A 22,693-nucleotide genomic window follows, 5' to 3' on the forward strand; every position below is an offset into this window, starting at 1 on the left:
AATCCTGCTATGTGAGTATCCTCTGGGAGGATGTGAATCTCCTCAATTCTTACTGATAATAACCTTCAAGAGATTTATGAGTACTTTCACAGTTCGGGTTGCCCAACACCATAGTGGAGGCACTCAGCACACTGCAGGATGAAACTGCAAGCACAGTGCCTACAAAAAGGGCATCTCAGATCATGGCTGGGGCTCTTCGAAGCTTTAGCAATCGGCTTAATTACTAACTAGGCAGTATCTTCTATTTTTTTGTTCCCAGAAGTCTGTGTGCATGACTCTACAAGTCCCACCAACTTTTCTTGAAGTTAGGATAAGATCATAGAATCAAAATCCTCCTTTTGACACTCTAGAGCCCCAAATGTAAGTCACATTCGAACACACTGTTTGTAAAGTTTTAAACAATGATGGTATTGCTAGAAGTAATGATAAAACCAGATAACCTGGAAAAGACAGTAATTTTTTTTCAAATAGGTAAGAAAAATATCCTCCAGTCTGTCTAACAAAATACAACAGAAAACAAGCTCCTACCATACAGCCCATTAAGGATCCAAATCAGAATCGTCTGTGTTATATTAGGTATGAACTGAGCTTTTAATCTGTCAGTGGTTAGTTTTTATCAGACTAACAGTTCCCATTTTTTTAAAAAAAAAAAGCTGTCTATTGGCAAACCACATTATTATTTAGGTGAATTGGTTATACTTGACTAAACCTTGATAAAATAATGATTTTCTACCTGAATTTTCTAATGTTTAGTGTTTTAACCCCATTGATGTTACAAAATGCAAGATATGGTAGACAGAGTAATAACATCTAAGACTTATACATTACCCTTTATCACAAATGCTCTCAAAGTACCCTAAAAAGCATATGCAGGAATCATTTAATCCTTCCCCAACTGAAACTCACCTGCTTCTGAGTGGTACAAAACAACTGTTAAACAATGTAAAGTCAGGCAAGAAAACCATTTAGATCAGAAAGTAAACACCATCTTGGTTACTTGTAATTAACTTCCCCAACCAATGCTGCGGGGGAAAAATTTTAGTGTTGGAAGCAACTCCCTTCAGTGGAAGCTATCCAGGACACTGTCGTTATAATTTATTACATTTTTCAATGGGTTTTGGCAACATTCAGATTATATTAATCACTGTAAGAAAGAAAGTCGTTGCTTTTATCTGAAGTTCTCACAATTGAAAAAAGACCTTATGCTTGTCAAAAGTACCATGCATCCTTTATGAACACAATGTGTTGAGCATTTTGGTTTATGTATTTTATGAAACACAGCTCTTCCAGCAGGACAGGTGCTACTCTGTCAGGTGACAAGGTTGGAAACTGCACCATGGTACTGCCACAGAAAGAATGGCATCCAGTGACAGCCAGATGCATTCCTAAAAACTCCTCAGATTTCCTCCAAAACTACCCATAGGGAACTATCAGTACAAGAACTGAGGTCATCCCTGTCCCAGGTGGTAAGACTGCTGTCAGAGTGATATGGCTGATAGGATGCATGCGCCTTCTGGTACTTACTTTCAGTTCTGCTGTCTTCTGCTGGATGTCCTGCATCACCTCTTCAAACATCACACTGTGCTGCTCGCTCTCTTGCATGAGCTTATTATTTCTCATCTGAAATTGCTCAAGTTCCTTACCAGCTCTTTCATTCAAGATCTGTTAGATTAAAGAACAATCCTATTAATTCTTCTTAATCTCATTACAATATCTACATATACATGAAGACAGAACCTTCCATCTCCCCAGGACATAAAAGCTGCTACAGATTGTTGTCTGCTTAAAAACCACTCTTCATTGCTGATGAAATTACTAATGTGAAATATGATACATGTTCATATTGACTAGGGGAAACGATAATTTCTAATGAATAACACAGCCAGTGTCTTTTTCTTCTGGGAGCTTTGCAGGTCTCTCTTGCAGGTGGTAGATAAATATTTTACTTCTTGTTAGGCATTTGGCAAGCATCACGTAACACAACTTGCTACATATAATTACTGAAAATGAGTATGAGATTCAAATTACTTCAATCAGCAGAGGGCAGGGGAGCTCTGTTTCTTAGCAAGCAAATCCTACATTAATATGCTGATAACATTTCTCTGGGTACATGGTTTGCTGAGACCACGACACAACCATTTTCCTCTCTAATTTGTCTTCAGTCAAAAGCCCAGAACAGCAGTTTCATGGTTTCTGTGGAGAACATATACTTCAATACAGGAGCTGTCAGTCTTTTCTTCTGCTTGATGGGACTTCTCCTAACAGATATTACTCCGTAAGTGTGGAAAGAACAACCATCATATTTTTCACTTCAAGCATTAATGTGTGATAAACTGATGAAGTCAATATGTACTATGTCCTTAACAAACATGGAAGTAAAAGAAGTGGAATCTCCCTCTTCTGAATGCATGCAGAAGCAAAGACAATATGTAAAAACAAGGAATACTGTTTGTTGTGTTGCAAATGTCAGGATAACACTGTGTTTCAGGCGATTCTTTATTGAGACTTGGACATGGGTGGGATGAAGCCTACAGTAGCTGTATCAAACCATCTTCACTGTCATGCAAGCAAGGATATTTTATTAGAAATTTCAGTGGAATAAGAGCAGGCATCACAGCCAACTACAATTCAGTTGAGAAACAATAACCCAATGACATTGCAATAGCTGAGTCACCTTCTCTTGTAGATCTCTACCCTGACTCTTGCACAGTTGGATAGCCTGTGTTTTGGACAGACTTTTTGCAAAAGACAATGCAGGGCCTCCACAGACACCTTCAAGCCAGCACAGGCAACAAAGACAGTGCAGTAGTCTGGTTAGTTAGCCTAGGCACAGCACTTTATGTGAACTACTGGTTTCCAGGATAGTTTGGACAACTGAATGCCCCTAAAACCTGCACTTACAAAGGTTGAAAGGGACTATAGAAAGGAGGAGGAAGAATGAAACAGAACCAGGAGTTGTAGATATCCTATTTAAAAACAATGTGATTGTCCTGGCAGATCATGGAGCTGCCCTCAAAAGCTGCATCAAATCAGTGATATTCAGAGAAATAATCAAGTCTTCTCTGTATTTCTTTATGTGAAGTATTCTACTAAGATTCTATGTTGACAAAAAATTGTCACAGACCTCTACCTTCACAAATTCAGGGACCTGAAGGGAAGAAAAAGCCCTAAAAGTCATAAATTTACAAGATACACACAACTCCCAAAGAAGTTTCCCTTGAGGTAGGACCGTTTTACAGTGATGAGATCTCCCCTGCCATTTACTGAAATTGCTTCTCTGAGAGTTTCTCAAAGTCAGGGGAAATGGACTGAAAACCTGAAGATTCAAACACTTGCAGAACACTATGTTAGGACATTTCCAGATAAAGTTTTTAGAAACAGAATGGGGAAAATCAATCAAAAAGGTTTACAAAGACAGTTCTCTGCCCTTTCACAGAAACTCTTCCACAAGTTTGAGAGGTAGATGAAAATTATTGTGACAGAGAAGAAAGAAGGGGTCGGAGGTAAAATGACTTTACCAATGCCACTATACAGTCAATCAGTGGCAAAACTGGCAATATACTTCAGGAGTCCAACCTGGCAGTCTCCTGTTACTATCATTAGATCATCCATGCTCTTCACAGACTTTGTCTCATTTGCTGTGATCTTTTCAAGATGATCTCTAACAATATCATTGCGATCCACGACTGATTTCTGTGAGGAAATCTATCTGAAATCTGTCAGCAAGCTTTACATATTTCTTTATTAGTAAAGTAATGTTTATATAAAAATAAATATTTATTAAAATTTATTGACTTAAAATAATCTCCCTCCCTCTCCCTTCAGGAAAATCCATTTTCTTCTTATTTTGACATCTGACCCTAATATTAGACCTGATGAATACGGTGTGCCATGTACCCTACCTTCTGCTCTTTTAGATGCTGTTCCATTTTCAGTTGTTCCTCTTTGTTCCTCTGTATATGTTCCTGTAAATTCTTGATCTCAGCTTGCTTGTTACCCATTTCGGCTAGAAGATTTTTCAGCTCCTTCTCCATTTTTTCCTTCTTTCGAGCCTCTCGTGATGCCTCATTCTGATGCAGCTGGATTTCTTGCTGAAGCTATAATAATAGAGAAGACAAGAGTTTTAAGTTCTGCTGCCTTTTATTCAGGAAAACAAGGCCTCTCATCTCTCCTTCTACTATGCTGGACTTTGAAAACAACAGCTTCTATACTACTGTACCCACTACTACATGGAATATGCCAGATCTTCTCAGAAGTAAACATGTTCTCTAATGGTTGAACAAAAAATCCTGCATGAGGGAACCTATTTATTGATGACAAGAATTTGTTAAGCACCAGTCAGTTCACCCGCACAGAAGGGTCTGATACAGTTCAGACATAAAAGCATTCCTCTGGAGATGCAGTGGCACAAATGTATTTTCAGTTGTAAGCTACTTGTAAAGTGGTACTTGCTGAATGCAGCATTAAAACTAATTAGGGCTTGATGTTGTATTGCAAGAATTTTCATTTTGATTTTTCTATCTCACCAGCAGAAACACTTATTACACTGATATTAAAGGAAAGAGAGAGATGGCAGGCCACTGTTCATTTTCACAACTGCTCTCAATCTTTCTGCTCTCAAAGTTCCTCTGCAGGAACTTTGAAAGAGGAGCTTTCTGTCATATTTAATAGACTGTCTTGTGACTTCTGCTCTCTCCCTCCCCAAAAGTGTGATGGAGCAGAATCAGCAGAGAGGAGACACAGGGGGTTGATCCACATGGAAATACTCAGTTCAGCCAAGGACCAGCAATTGAAAGATGTTCTTTGCTTAAAGATTCCTCTCCCTCTGAGCCCACAGATGAAAAGTTGCCAGAACTGACAGGGTCTTCAAGAGGATCTTCAAAAAGACATTGTCATTTAAGCAATCTGAACTGGAGAACAATTTCATACTGGGAGAATGGGAGGTGGTTACAAATGCTGTAACAATCCCGTAAATTTAAGGGCTGATGAAGTGAGTATCAGAAGATTAAGTCTGGCAAGATTCAGTAAGTTTTGACGGGAGTTTCAATCCTCTCTCTTTTCTCCCATGCCCACAATGCTGTCAGAAAAGCAAAGGTTTATACTCTCTTGTAATACATTCCCATCCATCTGCTTTAGAAACAGAAACGAGTTCTGTGCATGAAACCTAGGCTGATCATTACTTTCCTATTTGTGATTAATAAAAAACTGTAAGCTAAATGCTGCTTCTATCTCTTCTCTGTTCTTTGTTTAAGTGTTCTTTTCTGCTTTTCCTTTATCCTGTTGTCTTGCTCCAGCCCCTATTTATATTCTGCTTTAAATTCTTTTATTCCTCATTATTATGTTTTTATATTTTGATGTATCAGAGTTCTGTACCGCATTTTCTATCCTTTTCTACTTTCTCTCCATTCAGTGGGTATCCTATTGGTCCTCAGCCTTCTGTATCTTTAGCTGCTATACACATTTAAAGGAAGCTATACATATTGATCAGTAAAGAAGAACTGTCTATTCAGATGGTCAGAAAAACAGAGAACCAAACTTAAAAAGGAGACAAAAAAAGTAAAGCTGAGATGGAAGATGACTGCTCTCTACAGACACTGGTGAGGTGAAAAATTATTTAAGCTGAAAAACAATAGGTAGGAATCAGTGTGAAGAAGAAAGTAGGAGGTCTCTAAGCATTAGAAAAGTGAGGTTCTGGAAAAGCTTCCCATAAGTAGGGAAGAAAATAGCTTAATTCGCTTTTAAGTCAGAATTTGATACATTCTTAAAAATTATGGTATGGCATCATATGACAACCACGGCCAACAGCAAGGGAAATAGGATCTCCATTCCAGGTCTATGTTCTAAGTGGTTCTTTGGAGGTATAAGGATTTACAATGCAGAAAAAAACCCACATCTCCAGTATGAAAGATAACTATGATTCAGGCAAAGGAACCTTGGCCTCATTCAGGGTATTGGGAAGCTATGGAAGCAGCTGGTACATGACAATACACTTTGCAAAGGACATAGCCTAGAAGTAGAGAAAAAGATAAAAATCATTCACAACAGACTCCTTTCTGAGCACTCCTGAAAATGTTTGAGATGTGAAAGAACAGGTAGTAGTGTACTAGTCAATGGAGATCAATTGCAAGAGTGGAGAATGGTTCAGGACAAAGCCTAAAATCACCACCTGGTGATCTGTACAGACCTGCATAATGGATTGATCTGCCTCGTTTTTTGCCTTCTCTGTCTCCTGCTGCTGCTCTGTGGCTTGAGTTAGACTTTGACGTAACTTCACCACCTCTGACAACAGTTGGTCTCGCTCCTTTGTTATCTCTTCTTTAAGTTTTAGCAAATCCCGGATACTGGAAGCAAGGAAATAATAGTCAAGCAGTGTCACAGGCCATTTCTGTTCTTCCTCCTATGCCAGAGCAAGATCTTTTGTGAGAAACAGGAGTTTAAAAGTAACTTGTTTCATTTTAAACTCCTCTTGGATTAAGGCTCTGCTGGTCAATTAAATTATATGCTCTATCTACTGTGATCGTAGTCGCCGTCAACATAGGCAGCTTTAAAAGCTGACCTAGTCCAATAAATCACTCTTTCTCGTTATATCACATCCTCATGGGTCTGAAGAAACCTTCGGTTTCGCAAAAAGGTAACGGAATAAAATTCCTTCTTCTCCGCCCATTGCAAAATTACTCAGGGACCAAAAATGTTACATTGTTGTAACCAGTCTCTCTGCAGCTTACTTGACTGGGCACCTAACTAGGTTATGTCTTACAGTCACCTAATGTAAGAAGAAAACAGACTCCCTGTTTGGACACATTTACAATCCGAAAGAAAGTCCAAGAAGTGTGGGCTCAAGCTCAACCTTAAAAACTAGCCTTATAGTTCTAAAAGACTATAGGGCTGAAAACCTGCAAAGGAGTTGTCTAGTCCCATGGCCTCATCACTGGACAGAGTATTTAAGCATGGAATTGGAGGGCAATACAGAAGGAACTTTAAGAAGAAATTGTAAGTAGGCAGGTCTCAGCAGCCTGGGCAGCAGCTGGAAACGGCAGGAGTGAGGTCTTGGCAAAGTAACGGCTCCTGCCTCTTGCCCGAAAATGCAAAAAGCAGCCACAGAGAGCTGCCTTTAGGGAGAGTTATACTAGGGGAAGGCTTAATGACCAAGCTTTTAGATCCAAGGAAACCTGTTACACAGGTCCAGAACATTTCAGGGACAAAAGGTGAAGGAGTGGATTTCTCATGCATCCAGGTGGCATGTGCTGGCACATTCCTTGGAGGGGAAATGTTTGAGCACACTAAAGGCCTTGCTCACAGACACAAGTCTTGTTTATGCAGCCTGGATACACAGCGCATGGGGAGATGAGCATGCCCCGTACATATCCTGAATGCATAATATAAATAAATACCTTACACAGTGTGAAAATTTCAAGCCAGAACCAGCTGGGCCAACCATAAGCAATCTCAATAGAAAGTGCACAGGTCATAGGGTCAATATACTTAATCTCATCTTTGAGTTTACACTTAATCTTACAGCATAAGCACAGTCAGAGGACCTGATACTACAAACACTAGCTTTTGGAGGGTTTTTGAGCAGCTTCTGAGGATCGTTATTATTTGCACATTGTAGCAGCTAGAGGCTCCACCTGAGACAAGGTCCCTCTATGCATAAGTGTTCAGTAAAAAAAAAACATAGTCTTGAATATGTATAAATATAAAATACAAACAAGAATACAGACAGAGATAATGCCTTATAACAAAGCTGGGAACAGAAGAAAAATCATGTCTCCTGCTTCCTTGACTTATCTACTTGACCCTGCTGCCATCACACGTAAAAATGTTGACAGGATCCTATTCTCAAAGACAGAGTATGCTGAAATGCTAGTCAGATAAAATAATATGACAGATACTGAGGAAGTGCATATTGATTTTTATTTGATCTCTCAGCTTAAGCCAATGCTGAATGAACTCACTCCGAGTCTGATTCTGTACTTGCTCGCTATATAAACACATAGACCAATAAATGTGCACTCATGAGAAAAGTAAAAGGCAGAAAAGACCTCTCTTTCTGTTTTCCAGCGTCTTTGTAGTGTCTAAATGGCTAAACAAGGTATAGAATCATAGAAAATCAGATCAGGCTTTCCCTCTCCCTGGGGAAAACTTACTTGTATTCCTGTCCCAGTGATAGTCCAGATCCTTGCTCCACTAAATTAGTTAGGCGCGCAATTTCCCCTTGCAGTGAATTAATCGTTTCCTTCGCTTTCTGTTCCTTTTCATAGGCTGTATCCACCATTTTCCAGGCCTTTTCAATCTCCTAGGATCAAAATGGAAAACAATTACATAAATTAAATTGGGTTTAAAATGAACAACAAATTAAAAATTAATTGCCTTGCATTTTGATTAATTAAGAAAATAGATTTTCATGCCTTTTCATGCTTAGATTCACAACAGTTTTCTTCACCAATTGTCTTTTCTTTTGGACGAGGGCACAGCAAACATTTTGAGCCATTCAGGCTATGTCAATTTACCCCACAAAAGCTCTAATACATTTTCTTTAACATATAGATCTGAACATTATCAAATCTTACTCTATGAGGTTTTGGTCATGTGAATCCCACTAATATCTAAAAATTTACTGAAAATTCAGTGCCCACAAAGGTACCATCTACTTAAATAGTTCACTTATGTCTGTAAAAATCTTATTAGCTCTTATGACAGTGAATATCCAATCTGATTTGGATGAGAAAAAGGTGTTACTCTGGGCTTTTCTCCCTCTTTGTTCATTTTCATTTGTGAGGACCTAGTGTATTTTGATTTTAACTATTTATTTAGACAAGCCACAATTCTCACACCAAATTTCAGCACATGGAATTACTTGAATGACAGACTTGTGTGCCTCTCACAAGCCCAGGGTTTGATATCCACAAACAGGATAGGGGAGGAGGGTTCACTTGATTTTTTATCTTCCTCTGCATCTCTCTCCCTTGAATCAGATCCTTAAGAATAACACAGCAGGTTTATTCCTTGCCAGGTTGAAACAAAGCTCCTACCAGTTCTGGAATCCTGCACTGAAAAAATGCATAAATTCAGAAAGCGACTTGACCAGAAGAAAAGTTCCTGAAGACTCAGTAAATAATGAAGACACTACTTTTGACACCAGAAGTCCCTGAGCTGCAAATCACAGCATGATGATGTCCTCTCTCTCATGCTCTTTTCTCAGCTGGCTCCTGGTGGAGTTCTGGACTTGATGGACTCGTACAGATTTAGACTCCAAGTGTGGCTGTGCAGCTCTACATTAGCTCTAGGGTCTCCTCAAGCAGAGCCAGATAGAAGCATCGTTACATCAGGCCATAATATCCCTTTCAACTCCTACTTGCATTATATGAAAATGGGGCAGGGGAAAAAAAACTTAAAAACATCTCCACAATGAAGAATATCAAATAATTTAATTTATATCAAACTGTTTACAGCAGTTCTTTATTGAAATTAACATCTCTGGTTCTAAAAAAAACCTATTTAACGTTAAACTCAAAATGATGACACCTATATTATGGTATATTGTTAATATATTTATTGAACTCTTTTAAACCAAATAAATGTAGTACTTAGCTGTTTACTGCCTAAATTAAAAATTCAAGCTATTGAACTAGCAGAAGTAACAGGCTACCAGAATTTGCTGAAAAGATAACACAAAATATAACATCTGAAGCCTCTTCAAACTGGAGAGGGAATATATTTTCATTTTATTTATTCAACCAGTTCAGCAGATCCAAATTTGAGAAACCATCTGGAACTTAAAGATCAGGAATGTTTGCTCTTCTTTTTTTTTCCCAATCTATTAATAAAGAGTTAAATGGTGGGCTTTACTTGTCCAGAAATTCTGAAGGAGATTATAGTCAATTAAATTCATTACCTACAAACAGTATTTTCATTACTTAATAAATTACTTATTTCAAACTTTAGTTTGAAAAATGTGCTTTTCACTTATGTATCAAGCATATTTAAACAGTTTTAGATATTAAAGTAAACTTTTACATTTTATACATTTTGAGTTCTAATTTCCATTCAAACACAGGAATGATCACACCTAAAGTATTAAGTATCATCTAGTAAATAATAAATTTTCCATTCATTATTATCTTACATAAAAATGTTCAATTATGAAATTGAAATAAATGCATGCTAGGCTGAAATAATAGCATGAAGACATAGTGTATCATCTTGACTTGCAGAAAAGCATAAACTATAGCTGTAAATAAACATGTTTCAGATTTGCCAACCAATAAGAGGCAACCAACCTTTCTCTAGAAAAATGCAAATGGAAAATAAGATTAAAGTTGATTGCTTAAATCAAAGCTTCCTGCTGGCTGATTAGACTGTGATTAAAATTGGTGAATTAAATCATTATGATTGGAGTTTTGGGGGATAGAACTGGTGAATAAAATCAATATGCCCTCTGAGAGGTCTTACTGCCTTCAGAGAGTATTTTGTTCTGGCGAGTATTCGCAACAGTCATCCCCTGAAGTCAATGAGGCCATTCAGATAAGCAGTGATTTCAGGTCACCCTAAACTGTGCTTTTTGAACTTTATCTTGCTTTTGATGTGTAAAAACAATTGTATTGAATTTGTATTGACAAAACCAATTTTTATCAATAAAGTTAGCAGGCAAAGATGATGCCATTAATAAGCAAAATCTAAACAAGAATTTGCTACAGACTTCAGCATCAGCAAAACTGGGCTTCATTGTAGTTGTTTCTTGGTTGTGTCTTTTACTTTGAATAGCAGCTCAACAGATTGCTTCCTTTAACTTCAAAAGTAAAGAGGAGGAAATTTTTGATGGTGGAAGCCTTCATTGAAAAACTCTTTACTTTTTTACTAAGTGGAGAGGGGAACTGAAAGAATGTGGTGTGTCAGCATCACTGGGTAATTGTAATACATGGTTAGGTAACATGCATTGCAGTCTGTTGTATAATTAAAGGTGAAAGTACACTGGATGTTTGCAGTTAGAATAATTCAAAAATTTTTGGAGAAGTACTGGAACTCTGGAAATTGTGAAGCAGAATCCATAAAGTGTGACTGCCTTACTTTATTTTCATTAAATACCCCAAAAGGTCACATCAGTTTCACTGCTCGGAAACTGAGAATTACTGAAATGCTTTCTTAGTATATTGGATTGCTACCCCTGGAAATCGAAAACTTGGTAATTCCAAGCAGGGCAGTACAAGCTCCTATAAATTCCCCTTCCTTGTGGATCAGTATCCCTATCAATGAAAAAGAGAATTTTATTTCCTTCGCGTTCAGCTTGGCTCTTTGCTCCTTTGATATGACTGTAAACAGCAGACTATTATGTCTGGTTTATTAAAACTACAAAACAGAGCACTGAACAACCATCAGACAGTTAACAGCTATCGATTATTATTGACCTGGGTCCTACCAGCCCCTGATCTGCGTAGCTAACCCCTGCCCCTAAACAACTCCTACTGATCACAACCAGGCTTCATATGGAGAAAAATTTTGCTTCTGCAACTTTTATTTGTATATGAAACAATGACCTAGAAGGGGAAGGCTGTACACCTGTTACCCTGATGACCCATCAAGTCACCATGATTTAGGGCCTTAATTTGAAGCAACTATACCATTTTTACAGGAACAGCCCCACCAGGATTCTCCTATCTTTTATAAATAATGAAACAGTGGAACAGATTGTTTGTTGAATTTAGCACTGAAGAATATCATCTTTGCTATTTTAGCACTTGAACTTTCCTCAACACTTGCCTTGGGCACTTGCAAAACACATTTTTTGAATGTTAGTAAAATTGTAGTGAAATACTACAGCTGTAATGGAACTTCCCTTCAGAAAGGAGAATAACATGAAATATGAACAAAACTCCAAAACATGACATGAACATTTTAAACAATATCTAAATAATTCCTGAACATTTAAGGGAAAGACTAATTCTCATAACCAAACTGAAAAAGTATCAGTGCTGTTTACTTGGCCCACAGCACACCACTAGAATTGAAATGTCACACATTGTGCACTGCACATCATTTCTAACAGGATCATATTGTCAAGCAGCTTTTTCACTACAAAATCTCTTAGCTGGTTCAATAGTAGGTGGTATTGTTAAGCCATACCTTGCCTGAGCTTCAAATTAGCTGCTGAAATTGGAAAGGCTCTTGTTTTTCCTACTCTTCTGCTCCTCAGTTTTATGACATTACTAAGACAATGTCTCCTCAGGTTGGGAACATCTTGAAGGATTGTCTCTGCTACTGTTCATACTCAGAGTATTGCCATGTAATAGCAGAAAGAAAATTATAAGGACCATTGCGGTTCCTGACACCCGCCTACCAGGTTTTGATTAGCAGCAGTGAAAATCAACAAGATTTTCTACGCAGTTTTCCTCCTCCTTGAGGATGCTTTGAGCAGAACCATGGGCTTGCAAGCTGCAGCCATAGGATGACAGCACTGCTATTTATATTTACTCTGAGTGTATTTTCTTCAGAATTCTAAGGACAAGAAACTTCATTTCAAAGAACTTCTATTTCTGTAGTGCTCATAGATCACTCTGGATTGTTACACTGAATTTATTTTACTGGAACAAAACACTTTATTGTAAGGCATGGAAGTTTCTCAAATAAATGCTAAATTAAAGCCTGTCTAGGTACCACAGCCTAAGTTTTTAAACCATCAGAAGGAAAAAAGTTCAAAATACATTCTTCTGATCATTTGGTAGCTTTAGGTTTCTGATAGTCAAACCTCACTGTAAGGCTAAAACCATTGACTGTTTTTAGCAAGTCAAGCACTTGATTTGACAGTGTTCAAATCAATAATAACAAAGAACACATCAGAGTAAATTGGTAAAATCACATTGAAATGCTATATACGATTCCTTTTCAAAAACACCGTGAAACATTCATTTATATGAGTTGATGACACTTCCCTGGTCTACAATCCATATTTCAGGAAGTAATTAGATTTTTTTATGTTCTGGCAATAGTTAACATCCAAGCAGCCCTTCAAAAATACTAATGAATCAAAAACTGTATATTAAGTTGAAAATGTGCTATTTTAGAGAGGGAAAGCTTAAACAAAAACTATTAGTGAGTACTCGAAAGCTGATGGAGTTGGTTTCATGCAAATAAACACAGAATTTGACTGGGACCTGTAAAAATAGGTCCTCAGGCTGAGGAAACAAAGCAAATGGTAGCAAAGCAGAGGTTAAAGAACTGGAGATGCCAGCTCTATACTTAGTCCTCTGGCTAGTTCTCTACATAAAATAAAGCGTTCTTGTAGACGCTTTTCTTATTACCATGTTTTTCATTAACAATTTCAGATCATATCTAATTCTATTCAAAACTTTACCGTCTTCATTGATGATATAGTTCCCCGATCATCTTTAGAAAGCTTTGTGAGCGCAGCTACTTTAGATGAATTCACCACAAGCTCAGCATTCAGCTCCCTGCATTTCTCCATGAGACGCTTTTCATTTTCATGAGACTTCTTCATAACAGCATGGAGCTTCTCATATTCTATTCGGAATTTTTCCAGAGTTTTATCTCCCTTAAGTAGATTGATGACTTCTTGGAAGTCTTTTTCCAGTGCTTCAAATGCACTTTCTTCTAGATATGGTTTGCTAGACTTTTCCTGAATGAAATTAGATAGATAATCAAAAAACAGGAGGAATTCAACATCTCACTTATGACCCAGAATATAAAAAAGCAATGTACTGAGTGTGTAACAGCTACAAAGAAATCATGACAAAATTTTCTGAAATAACAGTTCTCTTGCTAGCATACGATATGCACATTGCAGGCTATTTTTCAAACAGGTCTCCCCCGATTTTACTGAAATAACTTGTGCTTTAACAGTCAGAGTTCCTGTAATTGAGTACCACAACTACTTTAAAGATAGGTTTATAAAATATCATTATTGTGATAGTCTTTAAATAATACATCAACTATTCAGGAAGCTCAGTATTTTAGCCTCAATTCTTCCCAGTTCTCTACATTCTAAATTCTGATTAGTTTGTTTTCTATGCAGATAGTGCCAGCAAATCACTTGCAGATAAGCGTGTCTGAAAGCTCCAGTAATGCCAATGCAAGCCAATCCTTCCTCTGCAGAAAATGCTACTGTTAAACCTTTCAGAAGGGACATTTTTGATCTAGCTCAGTTCTGATGCCAAACTTTGCCAGCTCGGTTGCTGGACACCAAATTCCACCAATATTTTTCAAAACAGCTTAAAATAAGCCTCCGTTATAGTCTTCAATGGAACACAATCATACCAAGAGGAGGCAGTATGGCCGCTTCTTGGGAGTTGGCTTGATGTCCTAAGCAGCAAGATAAATCAGCCCACGGGATGCTTCGTGCTGTCACAGATACATTGCTTCCATTACTCAAGCTTGCTCAAAACTGATTGGAACGTCTCTATGCTGCAATCTGAAGTCTAGGTATATCCTTACAATTGCATCTCAGAGGTAGACTCACTTGGATGGGAAAACAGCTCTCCTGTTAGTGCCGGCTATGGATGTATGGCAAGCCCCCCTCACAGAGGAGAGGCAATGAGATCCCACAACCTTAATAATCTGCCCTCGTATCTCCCCCCAACCAACGGATTGCTATTTCAAAAATGATATGGTGCAGGCCCCTACTCACCATTTGAACATAAACAGTTTAAAGCAAGACTTTTCAAAATTCTAAAAGAAAAAAATTCTAAGAGCAAAACAACACGTTTCATTGTTTTTTTTGGGGGGGGGGGTACATAAGTTCACGCTGCCTGGAAAACCTGAAATTAAAAGGGTAAAAACAGACCCTTACGACTTGAAAGAAAGGTCAGGCCCCGCGACACATCAAGGCAGAGGCACCGGCTCCAAATCGCCCCTCCTTGCCAAGGCTCTGATTTGAGGGTTTTTTTCTGTGTCAGAAACTTCAATGGGAAAACAGCAAAGGCAACTTGAATATTAAAACCCACGCTCCTGTTGGCAGAAGAGCGGTCTGTGTGGCATGGCCGAAGTCTGGTGCGTAACCCTTTCAAACCTGCTCTGGTGCTCACGGCAACAAATTTGGGTTTCTTCATATTTCGTCCTCCTCTCCAACATCAAACCTTCAGTTTTGTTCTCGTTTACGTTTGTGATCATAAATAGAGTTAAAAGAAGAGCAGTAACGGCGTATGGGGAGGTGAAAAAATCACTCCCACGATCTTAAAAGTAGCAGGTGTTCCTAAAAGTGTTATTACTGTCTGTGTACAAGTAGCCTAATTGTTCCTACTTTCAACACAGGATCTAACTGAGCTCTGCTCACAAAAGTAACTTGACACATAAAGACAGTATATAGGTATAGATGGTATATAGGTGATGTTGTTGGGCTTATTCTGAGGGACAGCGTTCGTCCCGTCCAAAAAACAGGCGGGGAATGGAGGGTGAGGGGGGGCTCACCTCAGCCATGCTGCCGGCGGGCTGGGGGCGGTAGGGGTCGGTGTCGATGCCGGTGCCGGTGCTGTGGCGGCCCGAGGCCGCGGCGGTGCAGAGGCCGCCGCGCCGTATCGTAGTAACGGCGGCGGGCGGGGCCGGAGCGCGGCGGGGCGGGGCGGGTCGTGGTGGCCGCGGAGGGGCGGTTGTGGCGGCGGTGGCGGCCCTTTGGGACGCGGAGGCCGGGTTTTCCCCCGGGGCCTTGCGGGCTCCGTGTGCCCCGCACCGCTATGTGGGCCGACGGCCCAGAGGCTACTCGGAGAGGCCCGTCGCGGCCCTGTACAAGACCCTGGTCACCCCCCGTCCCTTGGGCCTCGGGGTTTTCTTCCAAAGCTGTCCATCTGGCTGTTGAAATTCAGCCGTCAGGGATTTTCATCGACGACACTGAGGAATATTTCCCCTCCGACATGAGAGGCCAGGAGCTGCTCCGTGAGCAGAGCAGCGCGGGCAGCGAGGTGCAGCAGCTCAGCAGGAAGAGTCAAACGGCCCCTCAAGGCGCGGAGGGAGGCAGGGTCCTGTGGAAGGTGATGCAAGGGATTTGTGTGGTTTGGGAGCACAAATTACATTTGGAGCCTGGCTTCTGTCATTTCGTTGCACCTGACTATTCACACTAGCTTGTCTGGGCGTGTGAATGATTTTGTACAAACCACGGTGTAGAGCAAGGGAACGCAGGACAGTGGCTCTGCACCTCGAGAGCTGTGCTCAGGTATCAGCTGCTGCTGTTTGCTCCACTCCCAGCTAACCCTTGAAATAGTTGTTTTTATCTCTATGGGGTCACAAATTGTTTTACCTGATAGCTTTTTAGGGAAGGGAATATATTGTACCATGTACACACTCCCTAGCAGAATGGATGTTGGTTATGACCTTAAAGTACCACTTGAAACTAATAATGATGACAGAAAACTTTTTCTCTTCCTGGTTTAATGAAGCCTGAATTGTAGCGCTTCATTTTACTGATTACATGGCAAAATAGGCAATTTCAAATGGATGCTTTCAAATGGTCTGATTTTACCATTAGAACTGGAGAATAATACACATTTTATAATATATTCTCTATATGTATGACTTAATTTACAAAATATCCTACATGCTGAAACATCATTTCAATCATTTCAAAGCACACTTCTAATAAAAAAAAAACCAATAAACTTCCTTTTCTAAGTTTTGCACTCTTCTTTTTCCTTATTTTCTTTTGTACCATAAAATTACCAGGAAGATGATCATGATAAATTCCTTGATTCTAGGATTTCAGATTCTCAAGAGGACCAACCTTTTAGACCTTTAAAACAAACCAGCTGCATGTGTAAAGAAATATCAAAAAGTATGATTTTAATTTTGCTAGCAAAATACTGCTGGAGGAGGGGGATATGCTCAGAATTTAAAAAAAAAATAATAAATTATATGATAAACAAAATTTTCAAATTTACATCTTAAATATATAACCTTGATATTTATTATACTCTTTCTTATGGCTTCAACAACAAAACAGGAGTGGAAACTTATGAAGTGAGGTAGTTACCTTTGTGCTTTAGGTTCATGTTTGCGCTTGTGGGTAGCAGCATAAATGTGTCCAAAAATGATACCCATTTATTGAGGCATTCCCATGAGCTTCCTGATCTAGTTGAAGATGTCCCTGTTTATTGCAGGGGGGCTGGACTAGATGACCTTTAAAGGTCCCTTCCAACCCAAACTGTTCTATGATCCTATTATTCTATTCTATGTTTTTCAAACTCCTGGTGATTTGTGTCCTGTGAGACCCTCTAAGGGTGACTGTATAGGCTGGTCTTCATGACAGGTGCCATTTCAGCTAAATTCATTCAAATTCAACAAGTTCACCATCATGGTAGCTGCACCTCTAACTGCAATGCAGACATAGTAGGGTGACTGTGTTAGGAGTCCATGATAACTCATACTAAAGCCCATTTTTGATAAGCTAGCCACCATGCCTTAAAACATCACAACTCGTAGCGCATAGTTATAAGCGCAACCAGGACACAGATCTGTGACAAGACTCAAATATTTACTTTGAATTAATTCAGTAACAAACCTACAGAATGCCTCAACAGGTTCATGACTGAGGAGCTGGACTGACACACAAGAGGACATCTGGGTTTCTGACCTTAGCAAGAATTTCCTGTAGCTTGGGATCAGCCACTTAAAATTCCCTGTGCTTTATATTCATCAGTAAAGTGGAAATAACCACATCTGCCATCCTGCAATAGTGTTGTGACTGTCATGGCTATAAATGATGCACTCATGTCATAGAGTGAGCCTCTAGACAAGGTGGAGCTCTTGAAGTAGGATCATGTTCTAATGCTCCCTTTTAAGCTGAGCCTATGTTCCCAGCTCTGGGAAAACCTTTCTCCTAGTAAGAGCAAAAAAACTCCCACAGCCACAGAAGAAGAAAGAAAGAAAGAAATCACCTTAAATAAAAATAAATAAGTCTCCATTAACAGCAGGGACAAGCCAGACCCAAAAAGTTTCAGTTCATTGAAAATATTGTTATTTATTTCCCTGAATATCTGACTTCGTTCAAGAGACAGCCATACTTTATGGTAAATAAGCAGAATTACCTGTTTCACCAGCTGCATAAAAGGGAGTTTCACATCAGTGGGGGGTGTTTGTGTGCGTGCAGAAAGGGTTACTAGAGAAGACATATTTGCTCACTGATTTATTTGAGGTCACAACCCTCAGGCAGTTAATTTAATGCATGTTTTAAACTGTAGTGACATGAAAATGATAAGCCATCACTTCCTGAGTGTAAGGATTTATGGGCTACTGCAGAGATATAAATAGAGTAAAATCTCATCATAACATCACCCAGGAGAATGTAAGCAATTTGGGGCAGGGACCATGACAGTACATGTCTTCTGGAAAGTGTAAAATGACACTGGAAGGTAACGATAAGAAGAATTGATAAAGAAAAGCCGGAGAGTGGGGGGTTGAAATGTGTTTTTCACACCACGCTGTTGTAAGGAAGAACATCACTAGGTGGCACTCCACCACCACAGTGGTTTGATAAACTGCCCCCCCCCCCCCCCCCCCCCCCCCCCCGCCCCCCGCAAACAATAGCTATTTTCAGCCCTGACAAACTTTTCTTGTTTAGAAACGTGTTACAAATATTAATTAGTACATGGAGAAATAATGGTTGGGTGAACATGTGTTCATGGATGAGGTCCTGTATTTGCATACAATTTTGCTCAATTCACTCAGGTAATATCATCAATGAGAGATTACCACTAAGGAAAGCAAAATTTGTCTAACAATTTACTAATATTAAAATATTATTTTATATATATTACAAATATGTTACATAAATATTACTTATCTAGATGAAAGTCTTGTAATTTCCCCAGCAATATGGAAATCAATCACAACCTCATGGCCTCAAACACCAGTGATGCTACAGACACTGTCAGTGGGCTGATGTCCTGGGACGTACTCTGGCAGCCAGCTTGCCTTGTCAGAGTCACTTCAGTTTTGCAGTATTAAAAGGAACAAGAGCTTACTAAAAATACTTTTTTTCTCCAGTGACAAGGAAACGCTATGCGGTCCTCAATTACTTAATTATCTAACTGATATTTTTACTACATTCTTTTTGAATGTCCTCTCCTCTTGTTATTTTCAAACTAAATGATAGTTTTATAATGTGAACAGTTGTTCAGTTTAAATTGGATTGAGGCTTTCTGCTTTGTTCATAAAGATCATGCAACAGATCTCAAATAGCAGTAACCTTTGATCATGTTTAGCACTAGAGTTGAGCCAATGACTCAAGAGGAAGAAACATTACCATTTTCATAAAAAGTTAAATCATGGAAATGTTTTGATTAATAGAAACACCCAAATAAAGAGCTCAGTTAGTTCTGAGACAGAAGCTAAAGCTGACAAGCAGTCTGTGTATAACATACAATTACATGCTCTACATAAAAAATAAAATAGATTACAATTATGGAAAGCAACTAAAATTAAGTTAATAATCCTGGAACTAAGCTGAACGTGCCATTCCCCAGCATGGTTTAAAACTGCAGAACAGTTTTCCGTCCCAGTTTTTCCTCACAGTTCTGCAACTCGGATTACGACGGCCTGCCATGCTTGCTAGAAAATTCCTCTCTTCTATCCTTCTCCAAGCCAAACACAGGGATTGTCCAAGACTGCTGGAGGAAAGCAATGCTCTGGGGATCCCCATCACCATGGCTGCCCACGGTGGGCTCTTACCACCACCAATATTATGGTTGATGCTACCAATCTGACCTACGGCTTTGGAGAGTGACATGGAGGGGACTCTTCCTCTTATGTGTTTGGAGGAACAGTCTGGTAGAAGTGACCCCCTCCCATCCTGGCTGCCCAGCATCATTAATCCCTGGAGAGGCTATGAAGGAAAGCCTACAAGGTAACATAAAAACACTTAGCCCTGCACAGCACTCAGGTTTCTTCAATCGACGATTTCCATTACCTGCTTACCAGTTCTGATCCATGACTGTCTTCCCAATCATGAACATTTAGGTGTATTTAAAAATTAGTTTCAAATATGTCTAGAGTCATCATGTGTTCATTAGCAGAAACAACTTCCCCCCGTGCTTTCCAACAGCCTTTCAATTCCAGCAGCAGAATCCAGGCCCTAATCTCTGATTCCTGTTCCCCTCATATTTTATTCTTCAGCCTTTTAATTCTCAACCACCAAATCTTTCCCTAGCTGAAAATTTGTCTGGCATCTTTCACTACTTGACACTTGAGTCCTCTGGGAGGAAGAGGCTATTAAAAAAAATCTTTATACCCAGGGAAGACTATAGAAATCACAGAGATTTAAGATGTTTACAAGTTCAGGTGTAAGGGGCTAGATGAGGACACCATATGGTGAGCTGTGAGGAGATGACCCCATCTCCCTGCACATTTCCTTGCATGGTAGCTAGGAGGTGTGAAATATTCATGGGTGGAAGGGAGTCCCCCACTCCCTTTTCCCCTTGGTCTGCTCGTGCTCCTGCTCTGCTGGGTCACACTGAGCTGTGCCTATCAAAATACTGTCCTGCTGCAGTCTCCTTTAGGCTTACACAAACACTTGCAGTATAAAAGGCAGGGCCCCAGCAATGCCTGACTTGAGCAAGATTATCATTCCTGCTTTCTCTGTGTTAAGTGTTAACGTGACGTTTCTGTGTGCTCCAGGTTGGCAGCCTTCTCCTGTGTTCCTGTGAAGGTGACAGCTGGAAGCTGTACTAGAACCTGTTTCACTGCTGCCTACCCATGGCCTCTCTATTGTATCCCTATTCTCTCTTTGTAGATCTTGCAAGATGATTTTCTTATTTACTGCTTGTAATAGTTTAAGGAAATATCGCTAGTTTTGTAATGGATGAGAAATACTAGTAGAAAGAATAAAAGAATTCCTCGATCTTCTAACATGTCTGAAAGCAGCTGAGAAAGATACCTAGAATTTAACTTCAGCCCAAATCTTGCTCTTGTCCTGCTCCTGCTGATGGGATCTTAGAGTCCATTTTAGAAATATTACTATTCTATCTAATTTCTGCTGCAGTAGCAGCCATGTCACAGAGCCACAGGTTATGTCCCGGCATGCAAGGAACTGTGGTACTGTTACTCCACTGCTCACAACTTCAAGTCCTGCCGAACATCTGAGTAAGGTTAGCGGAGCTTGGCTCATTATCAAATAAATTACTACCTTTAGTGAGATAACGATCTTAAGCCTTCTGCAGTGCAGCAATAATCAAACAAAAAAATCAAACTCCACGTGCTGGAGTTATCAGGATATGTGCTTCTAGCTTTCCCTCCTCTTTCAAACCGCTGAACTGCATCAAAAAAACTAATACAAATCAAATGAATGTCTTGGTTTGACTTTTCCATTTATATGTATCGTATTGTTATCATAATTTTATACTATCTTAGGTGGCACAGAAAGTAGATCCTGAATGGGATGGTGGATATGAAATACAACCTGTCGGGATGTGAGCCTTCCTTTGAAAAATGTTCAGGCCTTTTCCCTGTATCCCAGGGAAATTTTGCAGATGAATGTAAGTTACAGTCACTGTAACCTGTAGTGATTTGTATTGTCCAATGCGTATGTATATATATATGGTCAGAATCAGTAATTACTACCTTGTCAGGCTTTATGCAGGTGACATTTAATAGGCATTTTCCTTTGGCTTAGGTGATGAATAGCTGTGATCTTGGAGAAGGAGCTGTTTTCTCTCCTGCTGCTGCTGTGAAGTTCCCAGGGGAAATAAATAATGCACCAAGACAGGCTGAGTCCTGCAGCGCAGAAGCAGGGAGATTCCAGTACTGCTCTTGCTAGACATGATTTTCATAGATTATGGCATAATGAGAAAGGAATGTACTAACAACACCCAGGTTGCCAATAAACCTGAATAAACTTGATACAGACACTAAGGAAATAATACCCATACAGACACATTTATGAACACAAACCCTTTGAATAACATTAAAACTGTTGCTTAATTCAATAAGCACTTCAGGAAAGTCAAAGAACGGGCTGACTTAACAGTCCCAGTTATCACTCACAAGCTGGACGGCTTCAATGCAAAGCTGCGCCCACCGCATTTGCCTGGTGCCCTCTTGATATTGCAAAGTCTTAGTGCAACATAACACGCAGATTGCCTCCCACCACAGCACACGTCCACCACCTGAGCTTAAAGAAAATCAAAGCAGCAGTGGTGGAGAACATGCAACATGCGATACCAGTGGTAATATAAGACAGTTGTTGCAATGGAAAGAGGAAGGGTGCAATAAAGGGATCTATAGTTCCCCTAAATCAGATAGTTGTTACTATGCTGTTGCTCAAACTTAGTGCCCTTAAGCTTCTTTGTGGAAGTGATAGTCGTTGAGCAAACTTATTTCTCTACCAGATCTGTAAGAAGATGCCCTTTAACTGTAGAATGAGGGCAGTGTTGGAAACCACTTTTTAAAATCCCTTACCATGGCCTTTATCATTTGTTAAGTTAACCCTGCTGTGCCTCAGCTCCCCCACCTCTACAAGGAAACTAGTGCCACTTCTCTGCCTCGAAAGGATGTTGGGCAGATTCACAAGTTTCTACTTGCGCCAGCTCTGAGCAGGAAAATGGTTCAGCGTCCCTGGGATCTGCTCCTTTGCTTTGGTAAGAGCTACAAGCGAGGTTACGTGTTTCAGCTGCTTTCCTGACTCTCAGGCACGACCACCAGGAGGTCAGAATACATTCGAGAAGCAAAATGAGCGCATTTCCTCTCCGTCCCCCGTGCCCTC

General features: G+C 39.7%; 1 protein-coding gene across 1 annotated transcript in view; it reads right to left on the reverse strand.

The window, feature by feature from the left end:
• Positions 1-15,426, reverse strand: part of CFAP58 (cilia and flagella associated protein 58) — a 61,903-nt gene extending 46,477 nt beyond the window's left edge. The window contains exons 1-6 of the mRNA XM_050899120.1: positions 15,418-15,426; positions 13,349-13,630; positions 8,148-8,296; positions 6,185-6,341; positions 3,903-4,097; positions 1,525-1,662 (exon numbers count right to left, since the gene is read on the reverse strand). Coding sequence (XP_050755077.1) covers positions 1,525-1,662; positions 3,903-4,097; positions 6,185-6,341; positions 8,148-8,296; positions 13,349-13,630; positions 15,418-15,426 — 930 coding nt within the window. The remainder of the gene's footprint in view (positions 1-1,524; positions 1,663-3,902; positions 4,098-6,184; positions 6,342-8,147; positions 8,297-13,348; positions 13,631-15,417) is intronic.
• Between the last annotated feature and the right edge of the window lie 7,267 nt (positions 15,427-22,693).

Source organism: Gymnogyps californianus, chromosome 6, assembly GCF_018139145.2.
Source record: "Gymnogyps californianus isolate 813 chromosome 6, ASM1813914v2, whole genome shotgun sequence".
Classification (NCBI taxonomy): Eukaryota; Metazoa; Chordata; class Aves; order Accipitriformes; family Cathartidae; genus Gymnogyps; species Gymnogyps californianus.